At 39.2% G+C, this 24,001-nt stretch overlaps 1 protein-coding gene across 1 annotated transcript in view; it reads right to left on the minus strand.

The window, feature by feature from the left end:
* Window positions 1–24,001, minus strand: part of riok1 (RIO kinase 1 (yeast)) — a 44,507-nt gene that overhangs the window by 16,278 nt on the left and 4,228 nt on the right. The window contains exons 2-12 of the mRNA XM_067981973.1: window positions 22,817–23,003; window positions 22,127–22,214; window positions 21,236–21,305; window positions 19,472–19,514; window positions 18,290–18,382; window positions 15,658–15,770; window positions 12,878–12,958; window positions 10,764–10,850; window positions 7,453–7,590; window positions 5,656–5,759; window positions 584–690 (exon numbers count right to left, since the gene is read on the minus strand). Of these exons, the coding sequence (XP_067838074.1) occupies window positions 584–690; window positions 5,656–5,759; window positions 7,453–7,590; window positions 10,764–10,850; window positions 12,878–12,958; window positions 15,658–15,770; window positions 18,290–18,382; window positions 19,472–19,514; window positions 21,236–21,305; window positions 22,127–22,214; window positions 22,817–23,003 (1,111 nt within the window). The remainder of the gene's footprint in view (window positions 1–583; window positions 691–5,655; window positions 5,760–7,452; window positions 7,591–10,763; window positions 10,851–12,877; window positions 12,959–15,657; window positions 15,771–18,289; window positions 18,383–19,471; window positions 19,515–21,235; window positions 21,306–22,126; window positions 22,215–22,816; window positions 23,004–24,001) is intronic.

Genomic DNA, 24,001 nt, shown 5'->3' on the forward strand with positions numbered 1-24,001 from the left:
TGGTTTTATAATACTTCGATTTTATACTAGTTATAGTTAAGTAGCTAAATATACAGCAATTTGGGAAGCAGAGTTGGTTGGAGTATAGGGGTTTCTCTGCGGTATAGGTAGAGACGCTAGAGATTAAAAAAGACGCTGCAGCACCACCACAGGCAGGAGGGTGTAATTACAGCGTGACAAGTTTATGTTGGCAGTTTCCACAATAAATATGTACATAAGAATTTAATATGAGAAAAGTTGACAGGAAGTGTGCACAGACATAAGATTATAAACATTCTTGCATATACACACAGTTTTTGGAGCATTTGGTAAGTCAGTTCTAGAGAAGGAATGAAGTAGGAAATTAATCCACATGCTGAAATAAATGATGCCAATTAAAACCACCGAATAACAAAAATATAAATCAACCCTGTATTCCCACAGAAGTGGGATTAAAACTAAATTTTCTGTGACCTATACGACCTATATTACCACTGATCGAACCTCAACGTGGTATAATTGAAGTTCAATCTCCCTTTCTGGATCTTACTGCTGAATGAAAAACAGTTTAATTTAAGGAAAGTACAGGTGTATAAAGTCTTACCTTCTGTAGGTAAGAATCAAGATTATCTTCTGTAATTGAAGGGTCTGTGACAAATTCAAAAAGTTCTCGCACTGTCATCACGGCAACATCATGTTTTCGGAAAAATTCTATCACAGAAAATAAAGGCTATAACGATGAACTACATTTCAATATTGATTATAGGAATCACATAAAATTCTTAAAACATTATAGATCATTGTCAGTTGTAAAGTCCAAGCATGTAAATCCAGAAAAATCTACAAGCCTTTTAGGTCTGCTTTAAATTTCACATAAGAAATGTTCTTTCCCTGCATATCTGACAAATAATGCCCACTGTTATTGCGGTATCAACAGTTTAAATGCCTATGCATGTTACTTCAGTGTACCGTGGAGTAATAAAGAATACCTCAAAACTATCCACTAAGAAATGACCAAACCAGTAACAATGTGAAGATATTGTCCACTGAATACATAAATAGTTACAACTTTTTCTTATTTGTCTGTTAAATTTCCAATTCTATAGCTGAAATGAAAATTAAAAATGGATGTCAAATTGCAGCCTCGAGAAACCAACAAAGTGATTAATAAAAAAAATTAGATGATGAAAATGGCATCATTGCATTCTAAAAGGGTATTCTGATTATGAGAACACAAGAATACCTAGTTAACTGGACAGCCTTTGTTTAAAATAACCACTTTAACAAAATACAAATCTCAGACTGCTGAATTAATCCATTCAAGTGTAGTTTCACTGCACATTCATACTCTATGTTTATGTTCAAAGCTGCATCCATAGTAAGGCTCTGGAGGCACTTGATCTTATTGGTAAAACTATGCATACTGTGGGACAGTTCAAACAAGCAAAGGAGAAGCAGTTACAATAGTAAACAAAACTGTTCACTGTCAGCCAACTTCCTGTGAGGGTTGCACCCTGTTGCTTAGCAGTTTCGACTGGTCTTAACTTGAAATCAATTTTCTGCTTTAATCATACAAAAACTAAATAGCCCAATGTGCACACAGCATATTGATTCCCCTAGAGTCCAAAAATCTATCCATCTCAGCTCTGAATACATTCAATGACTCAGCATCCACAGCCCTCTGGGGTAGAGAATTCCAAAGATTCACAACTCACTGCGTGAAGAAATTCCTCCTCATTTCAGTCTTGAATGGCCGCCCCCTTATCCTGTGACTACGCCCCCTAGTTCTAGACACTCTACCCAGGGAATCTCTCAGCATCTAGCCTCTCAAGCCCCCTCATAATCTTATATGTTTCAATGAGATCACTTCTCATTCTTCTAAATTCCAGAGAGTATAGGCCCATTCGACTCAACCTCTCCTCACCAGACAATCCTTTAATCCCAGGAATTAATCTAGTGTACCTTTGTTGCACCGCCTCCAAGGCAAGTACATCCTTCCTTAGATAAAGGAGACCAAAATTGTATGCAGTACTCCAGGCGAAGTCTCACTAAAGCCCTCTACAACTGTAGGAAAACTTCCTTACTCTTGTACTTCAACTCCCTTGCAATAAAGGCCAACATGCCATTTGCTTTCCTAATTGCCTGCTGTACCTGCATACTAACTTTTTGTGTTTCTTGTACGAGGACACCCAAGTCTCTCTGAACACCAATATTTAATAGTTTCTCACCACTTTAAAAATATTCTATTTTTCTATTCTTCCTACCAAAGTAAATAACCTCACATTTCCCTCCATTATATTCCAACTGCCAGTCTTGCCTACTCACTTAATCTTCAGCTGCTTCATCAATGACCGTCCCTCCAACATAAGGTCAGAAATGGGGATGTTCGCTGATGATTGCACAGTGGTCAGTTCCATTCGCAACCCCTCAGATAATGAAGCAGTCCGTGCCCGCATGCAGCAAGACCTGGACAACATCCAGGCTTGGGCCGATAAGTGGCAAGTAACATTCGTGCCAGGCAATGACCATCTCCAACAAGAGAGTGTCTAACCACCTCCCCTTGACATTTAACAGCATTACCATCGCCGAATCCCCCACCATCAACATCCTGGGAGTCAACATTGACCAGAAACTTACCTGGATCAGCCACATAAATACTGTGGCTACAAGAGCAGGTCAGAGGCCGAGTATTCTACGGCGAGTGACTCACCTCCTGACTCCTCAAAGCCTTTTCACCGTCTACAAGGCACAAGTCGGGAGAGTGATGGAATACTCTCCACTTGCCTGGATGAGTGCAGCTCCAACAACACTCAAGAAGCTTGACACCATCCAGGACAAACCAGCCCGCTCGATTGGTACGCCATCCACCACCCTAAACATTCACTCCCTCCACCAGTGGCTGCAGTATGTACCATCCACAGGATGCACTGCAGCAACTCGCCAAGGCTTCTTCGACAGCACCTCCCAAACCCGCGTCCCCTACCACCTAGAAGGACAAGGGCAGCAGGTACATGGGAACAACACCCCCTGCACGTTCCCCTCCAAGTCACACACCATCCTGACTTGGAAATATGTCGCCGTTCCTTCATCGTGGATGGGTCAAAATCCTGGCACTCCCTACCCAACAGCACTGTGGGAGAACCTTCACCACACGGACTGCAGCGGTTCAAGAAGGCGGCTCACCACCACCTTCTCGAGGGCAATTAGGGATGGGCAATAAATGCTGGCCTCGCCAGCGATGCCCACATCCCATGAACGAATAATTAAAAAAATAAATCTGTCTATATCCCTTTGCAGACTCTATTTCCTCCTCTCAGCTTACTTTGCCACCTAGCTTTGTATGATCAGCAAACGTGGATACATTACACTCGGTCCCTTCATCTAAGTCATTAATATAGATTGTAAATAGCTGAGGCCCAAGTGCTGATCCTTGTGGCACTCCACTAGTTACAGCCTGCTAACCTGAGAATGACCAGTTTATCCCTACTCTCTGTTTTCTGTCCTTTAACCAATTCTCTATCCATGCTAATTCGTCACCCCCAACCCCATGAGCTCTTACCTTTAACAACCTTTTATGTGGCACCTTATCGAATGCCTTTTGAAAATCCAAATATACTACATCCACTGGTTCCCCTTTATCTACCCTGCTAGTTACATCCTCAAAAAACTCTAACAGGTTTGTCAAACACGATTTCCCTTTCATAAAACCATGTTGACTCTGCCTAATCATATTATGATGGTCTATGTGCCCTGTTCCCACTTCCTTAACAACAGATTCCAGCATTTTCCAGATGACCGATTTAAGGGTAACTGGTCTGTAGTTCCCTGTTTTCTCTCTCCCTCCCTTCCTGAATAGCGGGGTCACATTTGCTACCTTCCAGTCCACTGGGACCGTTCCAGAATCTAGGGAATTTTGGAAGATCAAAACCAATGCACCCACTACCTCTGCAGTCACTCTTTTAGAACCCTAGGATGGAGGACATCAGGTCCAGGGAGTATGTGGTTAAATGATTTAGTATATTTTTATACATTGTTTTCTCTTTGGGACATGGGGGTGGTGCTGGCAAGGCTTGATTTGGCCAATATTTATTCCTCAACCAACATCACTAAAACATCTGGTCAGTGTCACACTGCTGTTTCTGGGATCTTGCTGTGCGCAAATTGGCTACTGCGTTACCCTACATTACATAATTGGCGGTAAAGTGCTTTGGGATGTCCTCAGGTCATGAAAGGTGTTATATAAATGCAAGTCTTTATTTTTCTTTTTTCTTAAGTGTTCTTGCAACTGCACTCATCCAGGAAAGTGGTGAATATTTCATCATGCTCCTGACTTGAGCCTTGAAAATTGTGAAGTGGCATTAAGGGATCAGGTGGTAAGTCACTTGTCAAAGAGTCTCTTTTAGCCACATTGTTGATATGGTTGGTCCAATTAAGCTTCTGGTCGATGGTGTCTCCGCCACACCCCGCCCCTCCCCCCCCCCCCCCCCAAGGATGTTACTGGTGGGGGGGAACCCAATAATGGTGTTTGTGAAGGTCAGGGAGAGGTGGTTGGGCTTTTTCTTATTGGAGATGGTCATTGCCTGGTACTTATGGGGTGTGAACATTACGTGCCACTTATTAGCCCAAGCCTGCATGTTGTCCAGGTCTTGCTGCAGGCTGGCATGGACTGCTTCAATATCGGAGGAAATGAGAGTAGAGCTGAATACCATGGAATAGTGAGTGAACATCCTCACTCCTATGATGAAGGGAAGGTCATTGATAAAACAGCAGAAGGTGGGTTAGAAACTCCTGCAGTGATGTCCTGGGTCTGCGATGATTGGCCTCTGAAAGTCAAGACCATCTTCCTTTGTTTCTGGTATGACTCCACCTCTTGATCTCAGTATTGCTCGGGCTCTTGGGTGCCATACTCATTCGAATGCTGCCTTGATGTCAAGGGCAGTTGCACTCATCTCCCCTCTGGCATTTGGCTCGTGTCTATGCGTGGATCAAGATTGTGATGAGATCTAGAGCTGAGCGGTTATGGCGAAACCTGAACTGAGTATTGGTGAGCCAGTGCCACTATTGATGTCACCTTCCTCAGTTTGCTGACGATTGGGAGGTTTTTGGTCAGATTAGATTTATCTTCTTTTTGTAGATAGGACAAAACTAGGCAATTTCCCATATTACCTAGTAGATGCTTGTTTCATAGGAACACTAACAGCTTGTTTCTCAATGGGAACTTTCCTACCAGTCTAATGAATGGAACTAGATTGTGATTGACTGAAATATCTCAATGACTAGCATGGTTTTGAGCAAATCTCAATTTTTTGCCCCATTAATGGTTCATTCTTTTGAGATATTGACATTTTTAACATGACACCATTGAGCAATGTGACACTATGGATGCACACTAAATAATATTTTAAATTTTAATAGATACAGTTAAATAGTAGCTGGATTAGATTCCCGGTTGGCACTAGGGACAAGGTACCAGATGTCAACTTATTGTGCATTCCCAGTACATGGGTTGGAGTTCTTTTGTTTTTACACTCAAACTCTAGCCGGTTACATTAGTGGCTTTATGTATATTCAATGCTTAATTTACTTAAATATGACAGATTTATCATTAATCATGTTCATTGACTCAGCAAGAAAAAATCTGAGCAAATGCAAAACAAAATTGTGGTTTTGACTCACCACTAATGTTGAGACAGTCTTTTCGAAGAAACTCCAAGGCACATGGATGATCATGTTCCACTGACTGTGATACATCAATGATATAAATCCCCCCATTGTGGTACCTGCAGGATGGCAGAAAATTATAATATGTACAAATCACCTCCTCCCTCAAAGTCTTGACTGCCATTAAAAAACAATGGAACCCTGGACTATACAAGACAACTGCACGTTAAAAAACATTTATTTTTACCGGCAAACTAAACAAAGTCATGAAGATGAGTCATTTATTCATTTTAAAATGAATTTCAGTATACATACAACAGTGCAAAAATAGTTTCATTAGTCCCTTGTATCATCATCCTACATACATATACAGTAACTAATATATTACACTTAGTTGATGCTTATTTAATAATGGTGTGAAACATATAACATATATCACATTTAGAGTACTGTGTACAGTTCTGGTCTCCATATTACAAAATGGATATAAAGGCACTGGTGAAGGTGCAAAAAAAGATTTACAAGGATGATACCAGACTGAGAAGTTATAACTATCAGAAAAGAATTAATGAGCTGGGGCTCTTTTCTCTAGAAAAGAGAAGGCTGAAGGGTGACCCAATAGGTCTTTAAAATTATGAAGGGGTTTGATGGGGTGGATGTAGGAAAAATGTTTCCACTTGTGGGGGAGTCTAAAACTAGGGGCCATAACTGTAAGATAGTCACTAATACATCCAATAAAGAACTCAAGAGAAACTTGTTTACCCATACAGTGGTTAGAATGTGGAACTCACTACTACATGGAATAGTTAAAGGCATCGATGCTATTCGCCTCAAAGGGAAGCTAGACAAGTACACGAGGGAGAAAGGAATCGAAGGATATGCAGATAGAGTTGGATGAAATAGGGTGGGGGGAAGCTTGTGGAGCATAAACACCAGCATAGATGAGTTGAGCCGAATGGCCTGTTTCTGTACTGTAAATTCTATGTAATTTTTCCCATCCTGGTCTAATACATCCATTGTAATCGGATTCTACTAAATTTCCTTTCAATCTCTTATTAAACACAAGAGTAATGACTTACCTTTTATAAGTACAATCCTTTTTTGTGTTAAATATGTATGCAATAGGGTGAGATGAACACAGAAACAAATGTATAGAACTACAGGCCATGAACAGCATGAGGCAGGAAATAAATTTACAAAGTTCATGGGTTCGACCCAAGTGTGAATTACTTCCCCAAATGTCACTGCTTCCAGGTCTTCCATTTCTACTATGCTTGTGTGCAATTCACAATGAATATTGATTATCGTGCGACCATCATTATTGCCACAACTCACTCTCCTCATTTAAGACCTTAAAACCTATCACTGCCTAAGCTTTTAGTCGTCCATCCTAATATCCCCTTCTTTGGATCGGGTCAATTTTTGACTGATTACCATCTTGTGAAGGGCCTCGTTACATTTTCCAATGGTAAAGGTGCTATATAAATGCAAATAGTTGTCTCAGTTATTGTACATTTGAAAACATTTCTGTAACTTGGGGTGCAAAAGTTTACAGCTAATGTCTCACATTTACACAAATGCATACTGGTGTTGTCATTTCAGGATAGGTAAATGACAAAATAAATGGACGACGTGACAACAACTTGCATTTAAAAAGCGCTTTTAACGTAGAATGCAGCCCAAAGCACTTTGCATATTGGGGGGGGGGGCGGTAAAGAGGAATAGATAAAAGGAATAAAGGAACAGATGCATTAGAAGCCCTAACCGCAAACAAGATTCAATAGACAAAAAAACACCAGAGCAGTAACTTACAAAATGTTAAATTCACTGAGATCAGCATGAACCAGTCTGGCATCCTTGTACATTCTTCGCATGTACTGAATAACAAATAGATATAGTTCACGGGCTTTGGATTCGGACAATTGGGCATTCTTTAACAGTGGTGCCGGCCTAGAGAATAAAATGGAGGGAAATTAAAGCACTCAATATTAATTCCATTACTTCAAAAGATGCCTCTGGCAATTTCTGGCTTGCAAAACAGAAATGCGTGCAAAGGTTCTCTGTAGCAAAAATGTAGCTGAAAGAATTCAAGCCTGCTGTAATTTTTAAAAAAACTATATGGAGAATTTTTGAAGTTTTAAAGCGAGATCTTGGCACATAACTGCAGCGAACCTACATGTCCACCGACAGCTTTGCTACTCCAATCTAGCTATTAAATACAGACATTTATCTATGCAATTATTTTTGTGAATCGTTTCTAACAATCGTTCTTTAAATATAGGTTGCTTGCAAGAAATGAAACAAAAATGTATATAATTTTCTTATATTAGACAGAAAAAGATGTCTGGTTGTGCATCTAAGATTTGGTGAGTCTAAATGACATTATAAACAGAAAAAATGAGACTAGCAGATCACAAACATTTGAACTTTGGGATTGTGTTCAAACAATTAATTTATTCATAATGTACTGTCTCTGATGAGTCTTCATTTACAAGCATTTCTATTACAAGTTTTAGTATTGTCCCTCAATGCTGCTTTGCTCTGCAGAAAACCAGAAGCGACATGACGAAAGATTTTTTTAATGCAGAGTTGTTATGATCTGGAATGCACTGCCTAAAAGGGTGGCAGAAGAAGATTCAATAATAACTTTCAAAAGGAAATTAGATAAATACTTGAAGGGAAAAAATTTACAGGGCTGAGGGGAAGAGCAGGGGGGTGGAACTAATTGGATAGATCTTTCAAAGAGCCGGCACAGGCACGATGGGCCAAATGGCCTCCTTCTGTGCTGTAACATACTATGATAATTCTACAAAATGTTTCATTTACATTTTTAAATAAGATTATGACAGAAGAGGGTTGAACTAGTGTCAGTTAATAATGTTTAACTAGCTTACAAAACATATATTATAAAAAGGTATTCTCCTGAAGGCATTGACTCCTTAGTGGAGTTGTTCCAGGGTGCTAGACACTCTCTGCTACCTTGTCCAAGTGACTGTGCCTCTGCAGTGGGCGCTGGAAGCTCTTCAAACAATAGGGGCCTCACAGATAGGCTCAATCTAGATCTCACCTGGACCACACTTGAGCACTCTTGGTAATAGTGACTGGATTGTAATCAAGTGCAGGTATCCTGGCTGTTTTTGCCCTCTCTAATGCCCGAAGGCTGAGGTCAATTATAGCACCCTGATGCTGTCCCAGCTGAAATCAGCTTTCTTGGCACAGGCTGAAGATCAAACCTGGAGCCTTCCTGATTTGTATGGTTCGACAACTCACTGAATAAATTTACCGAGTCTTTGGGGGAGCTAGAGTGCCCTATTTAAAATAAGTGGGATATTTCAAATGCTAGTAAAAGTTGAACTTAATTAGGTTATTCAAATAATTTATTCTTATTAAGAATTGATGTGCAGATTTCATACAAATCAGAGAAATTACAGTTCTAGATTTGTCTGAGAATTTTAGAATGCAATGTCAAAAATTAAAAATAGCAAAGTAAAAAGAAACCTTGAGAGTACATTCAGTATACAAGAACATCATTTTTGAAACTCCTATTCTCTTTTACAGCATATTCCTTAACCTCCACCCTTAATTGTTTTATGAATCCATTTATTTTGTTCCATTACCCTTTGGGTGAAAATGTTCCAATGACATTTTAATTACTAATCTCCTCCATTGCCCAGCTGGATGGGACTGCCTTCGCCTGGTTCCACTTATTATCCACTCAATCAGAAAATCTCCTGAAATCTCCAGAATTTCTCTTCCCCCGCACAGTTACCTCTGGAATCCCCCATGAATCTATCCTTGGCCTCCTCCTATTTCTGCTCATCAACATATCCGAAGACAATGAAGTCAGATTCCACATATACGCCGATGACACCCAGCTCTATCTCACCACCACTTCCCTCGAACCATTGCCTCCTTGCTGTTAGACTGTTTGTCCGACATCCAGCCATGGAAGAGCTGCAATTTCCTCCAATTAAACATTGGGAAGACTGATGCCATCGTCTTTAGCCCTCGCCACAAACTCAATTCCCTCGCCATCGATTCCATCACCCTCCCTGGCCACTGTCTCAGGCTGAACCAGACTGCTCGCAACCTTGGCGTCCTATTTCCTCTCCATCGCAAAGACCGCCTACTTGCATCTCAATAAATCGCCAGTCTCCGCCTCTACCTCAGCCCATCAATTCCAATATTCCCCTGGCTGGCCTCCCATCCTCCACCCTCCATAAACTTGAGTTCAACCAAAACTCTGCTTCCCGTATCCTAACCCACACAATGTTCCACTCACCCATCACCCCTGCGCTTGCTGACCTATAATGGCTCCCAGTTCACCAACGCCTCGATTTTAAAATTCGTATCCTCATGTTCAAATACCCCCATGGCCTCACCACTCTTTATCTCTCTAACTTCCTCCAGCCCTACAACTCTCCAAGAACTCGGCACTCCTCCAACACTGGCCTCTTGCGCGTTCCCCACTTCCTTCATCCCACCATTTGTGGCGTGCCTTTAGCTGTCTAGGCCCCTAGCTCTGGAACTCCCTCCCCAAACCTATCTGCCTCTCCACCTCTCCTCCTTAAAACCTACCTCTTTGACCAAGCTTTTAAATCACCTATCTTAATATCTCCTTTGGCTTGGTGTTAATTTTTGTCTGATTACATTCATGTGAAGCGCCTTGGGACGTTTTCCTGCATTAAAGGCTCCATACAAGTGCAAGTTGTTGTATTAAACTTGTGTCCCCTGTTACTGGAATTCTTTGCTATAGCAAGCAATGTTTATAAACATCGTTTTGCTATTTCCTTTCATAACCGTGACAAATTCAATTAGGTCCAAAGTGTGCTCCACGTGTATTTGAAAAACACCTCAATTGAAGGCTACAGTGAACAATTTCCGTAAAAAAATAAGGGATTGTTCCAGGACACATACAATCACCACCACAACCTAGCTTATATATAGAATACTGCCTCGAGGCTTTCTTTCACTTTTAACCATTTTATCTTTTTCTAATCCCAGATGATCAGTACAGTACATGCATGGCATATAGCTTTATTGTTAGCTAAATTATTCTTTTCAGAATGCCTCTTCAATAAAAGTAATGGTTTGAATTCCACAAAAAGAAAAAAAAAACTCACATCTCATTTTTACCAATAAAACCCATGACAAGCACGTGACTCCTGAGCATGATTGGCTCCGGACAAGGTATTTCTGCTGTTTGCAACCTACGTCAAAAATAAACAGTATTAAATCTTTACTGAAGTAAAATATATGGCCCTGCAATTCTGTTTTGCTATCATACAGACATTTAGCGTGTTTGCATGGAATACCGTCCTCTGCTTTTTTTAAAAAAGTAAACAGATTTAATATCTGTTAAACAGGTTAATGCTTCTGTTAAAATAGTAGGAGAAATGTTATGTAGACACATTTAAGTGTTCAAATGCTAGTATCCCACAGCTTAATTACTAGGCCAAGAGAATATATACATCAAGTGGCAATAACGTGCACAAGCAGTCATTTCACCATAATTCAAATTGACATAATTCTTTTCAACAGCCAACAGAATATTGATGGTGTGACAAATAATTAAGCATTTTCTTTAAGATTTAGAATGATAGTTAGTTTCTTCATTTCTGTCAGAGTGCATAAAGGTCTAAAACCATTTTCAATCACAGAAATTATGTGCCAGATTAATCTTATACAACTGTTGGAACAATTAGTTGGTCTGCCTGAAACTGGTGTCCAAAGGAGGGGTCAAATCATTCAATTCAAACACCTTTTGGGATTTTTTTCAAATATGGTATGATTATTAATTTCAAAAAAGATGTCAGTTATTTAAATTTATTTGGTTCCAGTTACTTTTTTTGATGGTATTTATCATACTGTCTTTTTCAAATCAAGAGAGTCTGTACCTGAGAAGTGTTAGTCAAGCCATATGGCTTCTGTGTCAGTAAAAGGAAAAGAACCTCTACATGAGAATTACTTACATCACAGTTTAGCACAACAGATGCAAACTATTTTTTATTTTCTACTAACTGAGGAGCTACCTAAGCTTAACAACTACTTCAAAAAATATACATCAAGTTACTATTTTAATTCACTTGTTCTGTTAAATTTGTTTGACCTATGTCAAAGTCTACTGTAATGTTTTTCTGCCACCTTCTGAAGACAACGAAGATCACAAAAGGGGGATGTGATAAAACTAGTAGCTGAAATAAATTGGAAGGTTTTCAGTTTTATTCATGGGTATACTACAAATTTACTTAGATACCTGGGCAGTGGAAACACTCCTTAAGACCATCTATGACAGTAGTCTGAGACGTGGAAGCCAAAAAAATCTAAGGTTAAACAAAAGTGAAAAACCCCCAAAACTTAACATATGGTTCCAAGCATTGCCACTTTAAAAAATGTTTCATAAGGGGAAAACAATCATATAGGATTTAAATCTTGTATCCTAAAAATAAAGTCATTGGGGATAAACTGCCTGTGTGAATAACCAGGTGGACAACGCTATATATAACGTGAATACCACTAAGACTTCTAAAAGTTCCTACGGCACTATTTAAAAGTGCAGGGCGTTTCTCCTAGTGTCCCAGCCAACATTTATCCCTTAATCACCATCACCAAAAACAGGTTAAGACACATTTTATCTTACTGCTGCTTGTGGGACCTTGCTGTGTGCAAATTGGCTGCTGCACTGCTTACACAATAGTAATGGCTACACTTCAAAAGTAATTAATTGAAGCACTTTGGAACATCCTGCAGATGTGAAAAGTGCTGTAATTGTAGACCTGACGGAGTGGGGGGGGGGGGAAAAAACCAAATTCAATAGTTGCTAATCATTTTGAAGCAGTAAGTACTATTGGCCGATTGAATGACATTGGTGACAGAATAACCCTGTGCATACATCATTCCACTGCTAAAGGTGCAGGCAGAATTAGGATTGTAGAGTGTAGAAGAGTTCACTCATCTGTACACTGAGCAGTTAGGCAAGCACAATTGGATGCCACGGAGCTCAGTAAATGAAAGAGCTCTCGCACTGCACTAGATTTCTGTGGGAGTCTATTGCTCGCATCTATGAACAAATTAATGATTTTTTTCTGGCAGTATTCATGGCATAGTCTAAAAAGATAACCATTTCTATCAACAAAACTTCAGGACAAGATTTAGCCTTCTTATTAAGGTATCCACAGCCTTAATAGCAAAGCAACCTGAAAGGTTCCAACAAAATGTTATACAATATTTGTGGTACCTGATCAAATTTCTCATCTCCTTCTCTGCCCAAGTTCTCACCATTTTTCTTGGATTTCCCTTACAGTATCCATGGCGGAATCTAGAAAAGAGATATTGTTACTTGCAACGAAATTTACTGTATAAAAGCACAACTTTAAATGCACCAAATAATTGTTTTTAAAAGATTTAAAAAATAAGTTAATATTTCCATCTGCACTGCTTAGACTGTTGTCAAAGGAGTTTCTTTAAATTTTTCTACAATAACAATCCTGCTGCATGTTTTAGAACATGAAAACTAGTATGACATACATTAATAGAACAGTGGAACAGGTTCGAGGGGCTGAATGGCCTATTCCTGTTCAATGGTCCTATTAAGAGCATTATTAAGAAATAGTGAATAATGAATAAAGCTTAGGTCCTGCCTATAATATTGGTGGCTTTTAATAGTGAAAATGCATTGCATCCATAGATTATTGTAAGTAGCTTCAAGAAATACTTCACGTCTAACCACTTGGTTGGCACTCAAGATGATGTGGTACGGAGAGGAGATTTACTTTGATCAGATGGAAGACACTGATGTTAATAATTACTATGTGGTCACTGATCATGATAGACTATATCAATGTGCATGCTCTATTCAAAAATCTGATGATAACTCTGTATTTGGAGGGTTTCTGAAAATATTTAAACCATTGTCACTGATCATCACTGGTTTTTTGCATGTCTTCCTGTAGTTAAACTGCTTTATTGTAAATGAAAATAAGGAAACGGCAGACATGTTAAATAATTACTTTGCATCGGGATAGCATGCCGGACACCCGAGGGAAACTAATTTTGAATCAGGGACAGGGACTCACCATAAATAACGTAAGTAAAGTAACAGTAATGAAGAAAACAATGGCACTAATGAATGACAAATCCCCAGGACCAAATGGTTTCCATCCCAGGGCTTTAAAAAAAGGTGAGAACATTGCAGAGGCCCTAACTATAATCTTCCAAAGTTCTCTCGATTCAGAAACCGCTCCTTTAGATTGGAAAATTGCACGTCACTCTGCTATTTAAGAAAGGCAAGAAAGGGAAACTAGGGAATTATACACCAGTTAGCCTAACATCTGTTGTCAGGAAATTACTAGAGTCTATCATTATGGATAGAGTGACTGAACACCTTGAAAATTTTCAGTTGATCAGAGAGTCAGCATGGATTTGTAATAGGTGGGTCCTGCCTCATGAATTTGATTCAATTTTTTGAAGAGGTGACTAAAGTAGTGGACAGGGGAATGTCTATGGATGTTGTTTATATGGACTTCCAGAAGGTATTTGATAAAGTTCCTCATAAGAGACTGTTAGCTAAAGTTGAAGCTCATGGAACTGAGGGGAAATTATTGACCAGGTAAAGAAATTGGCTGAGCGGCAGGAGGAGAGTAGGGATAATGGGCAGGTATTCAAATTCGCAGGATGTGACTAGTGGTGTCCCACAGGGATCTGTGTTGGGGCCTCAACTATTCACTGTATTAACAACTTAGATGACAGATAGAGGAGTCACATATCCAAGTTTGCCGATGACCTAAAGATAGGCAGCAGTGTAGATGGAAGCATAAAATTACAGAGATATTAATAGATTAAGTGAATGGGCAAAACTGTGGCAGAAGGATTTCAATGTAGGTAAATGTGAGGTTATCCATTTTGGACCTAAAAAGGATAGAGTAGAGTACTTTCTAAATGGTGAAAAGCTCGAAACAGTGGAGTTCCAAAGAGTCTTAGGGGTCCATGTACATAAATCATTAAAATGTCATGGACAGGTACAGAATATAATCAAAAAGGCTAATGGAATGTTGGCCTTTATATCTAGAGGACTAGAATACAAGGGGGTAGAAGTTATGCTATAGCTATACAAAGCCCTGGTTAGACCACACCTGGAGTACTGTGTTCAGTTCTGGGCACCGCACCATGGGAAGGACATTTAGGCCTTGGAGAGAGTGCAGTGTCAATTTACTGGAATGATATCTGGACTCCAAGGGTTAAATTACAAGGAGAGATTACACAAACTAGGGTTGTATTCCCTGGAATTTAGAAGATTACGGGTTGATTTGATCGAAGTTATCAAGATATTAAGGGGAACTGATAAGGTAGATCGAGAGAAACTATTTCCGTTGGTTGGGGGAGTCTAGGACTCGGGGACATAGCCTAAAAATTAGAGGCAGAACTTTCAGGAGTGAAGTTAGGAAACACTTCTACACGCAAAGGATGGTAGAAGTTTGGAACTCTCTTCTGCAAACGGCAGTTGATGCTAGCTCAATTGTTAATTTTAAATCTGAGATTGATAGATTTTTGTTATCCAAAGGTATTAAGGGACATTGGACTAAGGTGGGTATATGGAGTTAGGGCACAGATCAGGCAAGATCTCACTGAATGGCGGGACAGGCTCAAGAGGCTAAATGGCCTACTCCTGTTCCTATGCAATTCATCTGTTTCACTAAGTAGTTCAATGAAGGTTGGTTTCACCATTCTCGAGTTTCTTGCAAGTGGCTTGCGTTTAGGTATTTGTGTCCAACACGCAACATTTACTTTTGGAATTTTTTGGAGGGAGAGGAGTGGCTACAATAATTGAATATTTATAGTATGTGAAACAAAATTAAGATTTGGGTATGCATGAATATATGCAATTCACAAATTGTTATCTATGACTGAGGGGCAATATACATTCCTCCTGCTTTTATGGTTTACAAATCATTTAAGATAGTCTGCATATAAATTAAGAAATTTAATACAGAAAGAAAAGAACATTTCAGAACATCTTACCTGAATTCACCACTAACATATTTATCACGATCTTTGAAAATTAAGATTGAAGTTTTGTAGATTTTTATTGCTCTGCTTTCTCCAGTGTTTGTAGTTGCATGATATACATTTGCCTGTTGGAAAATAGAGACACAAACTAGGAATTAAATGAGTTCAAAAGGTTTATAAACCTGCACTCTTTCAAGGAGAACATAAGAACTTAAGAAATAGGAGCAGGAGTAGGCCAATTGGCCCTTCGAGCCTGCTCTGCCATTTAATAAGATCATGGCTGATCTGATCCTAAACCTCAAATCTAAATTCATGTCCAATTTCCTGCCCGCTCCCCGTAACCCCTAATTCCCTTTACTTCTAGGAAATTGTCTATTTCTGTTTTAAATTTATTCAATGATGTAGCTTCCACAGCTTCCTGGGCCAGCAAATTCCACAGACCTACCACCCTCGGAGTGAAAAAGTGTCCCCTCATCTCAGTTTTGAAGGTGCAGCCCCTTATTCTAAGATTATGCCCCCTAGTTCTAGTTTCACCCATCCTTGGGAACATCCTCACCGCATCCACCCGATCAAGCCCCTTCACAATCTTCTCTGTTTCAATAAGATCGCCTCTCATTCTTCTGAACTCCAATGAGCAGAGTCCCAATCTACTCAACCTCTCCTCATATGTCCGCCCCCTCATCCCCGGGATTAACTGAGTGAACCTTCTTTGTACTGCCTCGAGAGCAAGTATGACTTTTCTTAAGTATGGACACCTAAACTGTATGCAGTGTTCCAGGTACGGTCTCACCAATACCATATATAACTGCAGCAATACCTCCCTGTTTTTATATTCTATCCCCCTAGCAATAAAAGCCAACATTCCGTTGGCCTTCTTGATCACCTGCTGCACCTGCAAACTAACTTTTTGATTTTCTTGCACTAGGACCCCCAGATCCCTTTATACTGCAGTACTTTCCAGTTTCTCGCCATTAAGATAATAACTTGCTCTCCGATTTTTCCTGCCAAAGTGCATAACCTCACATTTTCCAATATTGTATTGCATCTGCCAAATCTCCGCCCACTCACCCAGCCTGTCTATATCCCCTTGTAGGTTTTTTATGTCCTCCTCACTCTCTACTTTCCCTCCCATCTTTGTATCATCTGCAAACTTTGATATGTTAAACTCGAGACATGAAGTGGGACAATGACTCCCATATTTTAGCTAAATGCTAATATTTATGAGAGGATAGACAGGCCCTTTTGTACTGGGGAATCCATTTACAAAGGAGATTCATTTATTCATATGAATTTGAAAAGTTTTGAGAATTGTGCGCTTTTGGTAACAAATTTGAAACATGCAGGCTAATTATTAGTACCAAACTATGTAAACCAAAAGGCTTCAGGTTTGTTTCCCAGTCTGTGCTGACCTAACTGATCATATCTGGGTGTTAATTTCACACAAGGTCATTACAATTGGCGTTGACACCTCTGCAAGGGCGAGGTGGTTGTAGCAGAGCGGGTTAGAAGGATGCTGGTAAATACAATAGGAAAAACAAGTAGTTAAGGGCTCCTCCTGGCAGCAGCCCTAAAGTAGCAGGAGATGGGAACACAGCTGGGAAAGCACTGAGCCGAAAGCTAAGGAAGCAGACACCAGTAATGCGCAGGAAGTGGAAGGTTGGACAGAAGGGAGCACTGGGGGGGGGGGTGGGGGAAGAAAAGGGAAGGGCAAAACAGGGGAGGTGGGGGGGGGGGGGGGAATGAGCGAGGGGGGAGTAGCGGTTGAGCAGCGAGGGAGAGGTCTGAATTTTGCTTCATGCGGGGGGGGGTAGGGGTTGGGGTTGGGGAAGTGAGATGAAAGATGGGTTCCAAATCGTGCAGCAGCCAACGTCATTTTGGGGGGGTGGGCGGGGATCTTACTGCTGACTTATGCTAGGGCGAGGCATTCCAGTTCTATTCTATTTGTCTGTTGTGGTTTGATACTTGCTTATAGTAGTTACGGTGGTTTATTTCCCATTCCATGGATCAATTTTTTAAAATTGTTTTTTCTCGCTATCTTCTGCTTGGTGTTTAGGATTCCCAATAGCACTTGTTGTCAATATTTTTGGTCTTCCTTGTCGACAATCTGTGAATTGGGAGACTTCAATACAGTCTTTGCGCTGTGCTACTCGGTTTTACTGTTGTGTTCTGTTCCTGATATTTCTGTCTTTTCTGAGTTGGCGTTAGGCCACAACCATTACCTTTTCGCTCATTCCTAAAATTCATTTCATCACTCCCTTTCCAGTTCCAATATCCTGCTTTATATTTACATTATTTCCTTTGTGTTTTTACAGAAACTACTTTAGATTTCTGTTCATCCTGTGTCATTCCATAGCCGGGATTGACTTTTCCTTTACATGGCCACACCACATAACTATGTTCACAGCACCATCTACAGGTGCATTAGCTTTGGAATGTTGCAACCGACCGACTGAGATATGTGCACGTTATATATTTTTATAATTCCACCATAAGCTCCTCCAGTATTAGTCATGGCATCGACCTGGTATTTTTTAAAAATCACCTGATCCAAGCCAGTGATCAAGTGATAAAAAGTATAAATTCACAGTATATATTTATCATTCCGAATTGATTCTCATCACCCTTCTCATAAAGAGAGATTTACCTCCTTGCCTGTACTGATACATCCATTGATTTCTGAGATCACTCCTCTGCTCAGCATTTTAAACAGAATCATTCGAGTTCTCGGATCTAGTACCTAAGAATTAACGGAACAGTAAAACGTGAGCTTTAAAACAACCTCGGTTTACACAGACTGATCAGGATGTTTGCACAATGTAGAAGGACCTTGATTGGAATATGGACAAAAATATACCTTTTAGCCTGTTATGATCTTCGTGCAATTTTCTGTCCTCATGGAGGCCCACCATTATCTGGCTTCTGCCTTTCTGCACACCATACCCTCTCTGCAATATATATGTTATGAGGAGGGAGTGTGTGCAATAGAGTTCAGCATGGGAGCTGAAAAGGGGTCATCCAAAAAGCAAAAAAAATGCATCAATGTCTGGATAATACTGAACACACAACCGTAGAGTTCTTTCCAGGGTTCAGCAACTCCAGGTCGACTTCCAGGACGGACCCCACTGCACTAAATGCAACCTCTCCAAAGGTACACACCTGTAACATTCATCATGGAGTGACTGAGGAGGGAAGCAGAAACCCAAAACAGTGGGTCTCAGCAAGACCAGATAATGTCATGTCATTTTGTAACAGGCAAAACGCCACAAAGGAAAAAATCTCATTTTATTTTAGAGCTTGTGATGCTTTTGAACAGAGAATATACCCCATCTTTCCATTTCTTTTAATTATTCAATTTTTGAAAATAAATTATTTGACATGATGTCAGTAACCCAATAATGTAATCCAAAAAAGATCATTCTGGCTCCACAATGAATAAGATGTAGCAAAGTTCAAGTTTTACCAAATTAAAAAGAAAAACTGTATGTGGCAGATTAAAAATATCAAATAAAACAATTATGCAGGTATTTTTTCTGACCCTAAATTAGACATTTAATTGTGTTCACAGCTTTATTTTCTGTACTGGAGCCCACAAACTATAGATTATGCACAATACTTAAAAAAACAATACAAAAATTCAAACTTTTATAAATATGTTATACTTTTGATGAGTATAAGTTACTTTTTTTTTACATTTTCTTTAATTTACTGAAACAAGTACCAATGTCAAACACATTCTGATTAAAAGTAACATTGGAATACACAAATTATTTCCTTGAGCTACCCAAACACTTCATGTGCATCTTTCGTTAGTATAATTGAATATTACCTGTTCTACAGTGGCTCGGTCAGATTTGTCTTTAACTCGATGCCTAAAAAACAAATGGCCAAAAATGAAGAAGCTTGAGCCAGCTCAAATGCACTACATTTCAGGTGACTCACAGTTCTAAGCAACATCTGAAGTATAACCTAACTGTGGCAAACAACACATTCTTTAAAAATTTCAATTTGTACAGACTACATTAAATCTACTGCTTATTAGAAAAACATATTCCATTTACATTGCCAGTGGATGTCACTTGCTATAGCCAGAATTGATTCTGGAAAGCTGATATAGTGCTATACAGCAGTCTCTCAGGAATCAAGTCTACAGTGAAACATCAAATGGCACTTTTAGCAATAACTAAGGAATTAACTATATTCAGGTTATTAAAATATTGGCCCAGATTTTGCTGGAGCGAGGCATCTCATGGCGTGCTTTGTTAGTTAGACTTGTTCGTGCATGTTTAGGTTTTTAAATTTTTTGATCACAAAGTTGCTGGAAATACGAACTGATAACGAGGGCAACGGGCATCTGGGACTTTGGTGAACAATGGGACAAACAGTGTATCTCTAACCAATGAGATTAAAGGATTGAGAAAAAGGACTGAGAAGGAGGGTAAGTTAGAGTGGGTGAATTCAATGTCAAATCAGGTACAGAAAGAGAAATAGAGAGAGAGAATGAAAGAAAGATTGGATTAAGAGATGGAGAAAAAAGAGACAGAAAGGAAAAGTAAGATTTTTTTTTTAAATTTGACATTTTTAAAATCTCCAACAATTCACAACCTGAAGGAATGCGACTCCACACTTTTAATTGCTCACTTTCTGGGCAAGAGGTTGATTGGCAGTCATTAACAATTATCACCTTGTTAAAAAGGTAGTAATGCTGTTAATTACCAGAATTAACTTTCTGTGGCAAGTTTAATGGGCAATTGATGTGCAAATGCAGCAACTTCATGAAACTCAGGGGGCGGTTAAGGGCAAAGCTAACGGCGGAGCTGCGCAAATCGGCCAGCAACTTGTGGAGACTCGCAATTCACAGGGGATCTCTTCCTCGCCGCATGGTGCTGGCCGACTTATGCAGAGTTTAAAGGTATTACCTAGAGACTGAACAAAATGCTGGAATTCCTTAACTAACACCATCACCATAAGGGCTATAGCAGTTCCAGAGGAAGGCCCACCATAGCCTTCTCAGGGAACTAGCGATGGTAATAAATGTGCTCATGCCAGCGTTGCCCACAACCCGAGAACAAATTTTTGAAAAACTCAACTGAAATGCACCTTTCCTGTTTTTTCTGTGATTTTTTCACCCCTTCCCTCAAGAGGATTGACTTATTTTTTGAGTTCTGTTCCATGGACACTGGCATTACAGCCAAGCCCAACCCTGTCCTCATCTAACATCTACACACTTGCACTTCCAGCAGGAGTCACTGGACAGCAATCAAGAATAGGAAAACTGGTTGATTTACCCATCCTTAACCACCTGGCATTGAGGCCAACTGTAGCACCCTGACTGCTGCTCCAGTTGACATCACCTAACTCACCAGACTCAGGATCGAACCTGATACCTGATAAAAATGACTGAGTTACTCATTGGATAAACTGGTTCAGCCACTGATGGAGCTGTCTTTCTTTAGATATCAATAACCATAAGGTAGTAGGAATCTGTTTTATTTTAAATTAAAACACACATCGTAAGGTTTGCATGTGTAAAAGCTGTTAAGAATGTGGTACTGCTTAGTTTTAAGTTTCTACCAATACAAAATTTACTTACATGTCTGTATATTTCTGCCTTGACTTTTCAGTTACTCTGTTTATCACAGAGTCAGCAAAATTTAGTTTATCTAACAAAAAAAAAGTTGAAAGATCACAAACTATTCTTTAGATAAGACAATTCTGTTCCCATCACAAAGATCTATGTTATTTTGATGATAGTGTTAGAAGTAGAGATTGCTTAATAGCTTTTAGATACTACTTCCTCACCCAACAATTTGCACCATTTCCTAGTTGAAAAGGCAGGAAAGTAACCTACCCCTCGGCTTCTACAAAACGACTTTGCAGTTGGCCACTAGGAGGCGCATGATACTGACCCAGTCTAATTTGGCTCCAATTTCACTCCAGCTCTCCCTGCAAAGATGCATTTTAGCTTCACTTAGTGTGCCGAGATTAGAAATTCAACTTTTGGGGAGTCACAAGCATGAACCCACATCTTACCAATTTGTAGCATGGTACATTGGCATACCAAGTTGCTACGTTGCAAAATGTTTTTTAATATTTAATAAATCAACAGAGGGTCAAGAACTGAAATAAAAATGTTATACTCACTTTACTGAAACTGAACTCAACTAGATAACAACTTCAACTGCTCACTTTGTGGAAAATTAACTCAACAATATAGGTAGCATAACAAAAACTTACTGCTTTAAGTGTTAATAGGAATTACAAATCTTCAATATTTTGCTTGACAAATAACGACCAGTCTACAGTTACAAAACTATGGAAACCCCACTCATTTAGGCACTGAATATTCTGGGTGACTTAGCTGAAAGTTTTAAAATGCAAATTAAATCTTTGTCTTCCGTCCACATCTATTTTTAAGTTTTATCAAACTATTTTATCCGCTTGTAAAGTGCTCTGTAACATGTTACTTTCATAATAAACTTACCGAGATTAATTTTATGCTCAAACTTTCTGAGAACCTTGTCTGTAGGAGTGGACATCTTTGCTGAATTACAGGGAGTCTGTCTATTTGCCTGAAAGGACACAACATTGCAGCAGAAACTATGAGTCACATGTTTTGTCATGGACTTAAAATTAAGCAAGTGATGAATAGACTTTACTAATAAATGTATATATGTTAATATTAAGAAACTATAACTACAAAATGTAAGAAAAAATGCATGTTAATAAAATTTTAATTCACAAAATGAATGCAAGAAAATACTTTCCAGCATCCACTATTATAGGAGACTTTTAATAATGAAATAGTTAAACTTTTCAAAAAACTAAAGTTGGAATACATATTGCTTGATTTAAACAGCTACAAAATGCAATGTGTATTAACAATATTCCAATTGTTCTTTTTTGAAAAATGACCGCAAAGATTCTAATTTATGATGAGTTCTGCATCTGGGATGCAACGATGAGCAAAACTGTCCTGTTTATATTGCGGGAGATGGTGAAATCCCTCAGAAAATTTAATTTATTCCACATTCTTTAAATTTGAAAGCAGCCAAATCATTTGTGTTGGCTGTTATAAGTGTATGTTTTGGGACCAATTCGGCTTCAATTTCCCACTATAAACAACCTAATAAATTAATTCAACACAGATTGATATTTTGAAGTATTGCATTACTTGTCGGTTGTAATCCCTGGAAGCAGCGTAGCGCTTGGTGAGGTCTCCATCACAATCATCCCAGTCCCAGTCTTCATCTTCATCACTCTCAATATATTCTTCCTCTTCCTTCTTCAGATGCAGATTCTTAACTTCTTGCTCTGCCACTCTCACTTCCTCTAGTGTTTGCTCAGGACAGGCACCATCACTAAAAGAACCAGCAAACTGATGATAACCGTAAGAATTTACAGAAAAAAAGACCAGCAGATCCTCAAAAATGGCCTGCTTCGTTTTCCAAAGGTCAACTTCACTTACCAGCCTTCACAGCATTTCTTTCTCTTTCCAGAAATGTATGCAACCGTCTCTTGACCACACCAATACTGTGTTTCAATGCCTTCCCTTGTAACTTATTCTACAACTTTATTACGCTTTGGATGAAAAAGTTCTACTGGCAGGGTTGTCATTTTGTTCTGAGCTCAGTCAGACAGAAATTTAATTTTCTCCAACATTACAGAAGATCTGCAGCCAGGATTGTAACATCAGTCTCCAAATCCACCCCACAGATAAATGAGGCAAATTCAGCACAAAGGGAACTGGATCATACTGCAGAACAATTTCCAGTGCAATGTTTCCCGAAAATAAATGGAGTATTAAATTAGGCACTAATGATCGTGAATGACATGCACGGATCATTTTTCTTTAAAATTGTGTTTCTGAAACAGTCTTCCTTAAAAGGTTTGACTAGATTGTGCCTTTTTATTTCAATTTTCAAAATTAGGACATACCTGTTTGAAAAGTGCAGCAAGATTTTTTATTTTTGAAACAAAAATGTTTGTTTAAAATAGACTGCTGCTAATGTACTTTGGAAAAACAGCTTGATGGATGACTGGTGGGTGTTGTTTTGCTTCAGACTATGTACATATGTGCAGATCCAAAACTTTATAAATCCATTAAACATTATCTTTTTGATAGAAGCAAAAAAGTTAAGATTATAATAAACACTCAGTTGTATTTGAAAGATTTAGTAGGCAACGGAATCTAGAGACCAGAGGGTGAGTCTGGTCACATCTGTGATCTGGTACAGAACAGCTCATACTTCACTCTCATTGTTTATGACATGCTCCAAACTGCTCAATTGAGTTATTGATTTTAACACAGTTATGGGATAATTAAATCACCATGCTGACTATGATCACCTGCCTGTTA

Source organism: Heptranchias perlo, chromosome 3 (assembly GCF_035084215.1).
Source record: "Heptranchias perlo isolate sHepPer1 chromosome 3, sHepPer1.hap1, whole genome shotgun sequence".
Lineage (NCBI taxonomy): Eukaryota > Metazoa > Chordata > Chondrichthyes > Hexanchiformes > Hexanchidae > Heptranchias > Heptranchias perlo.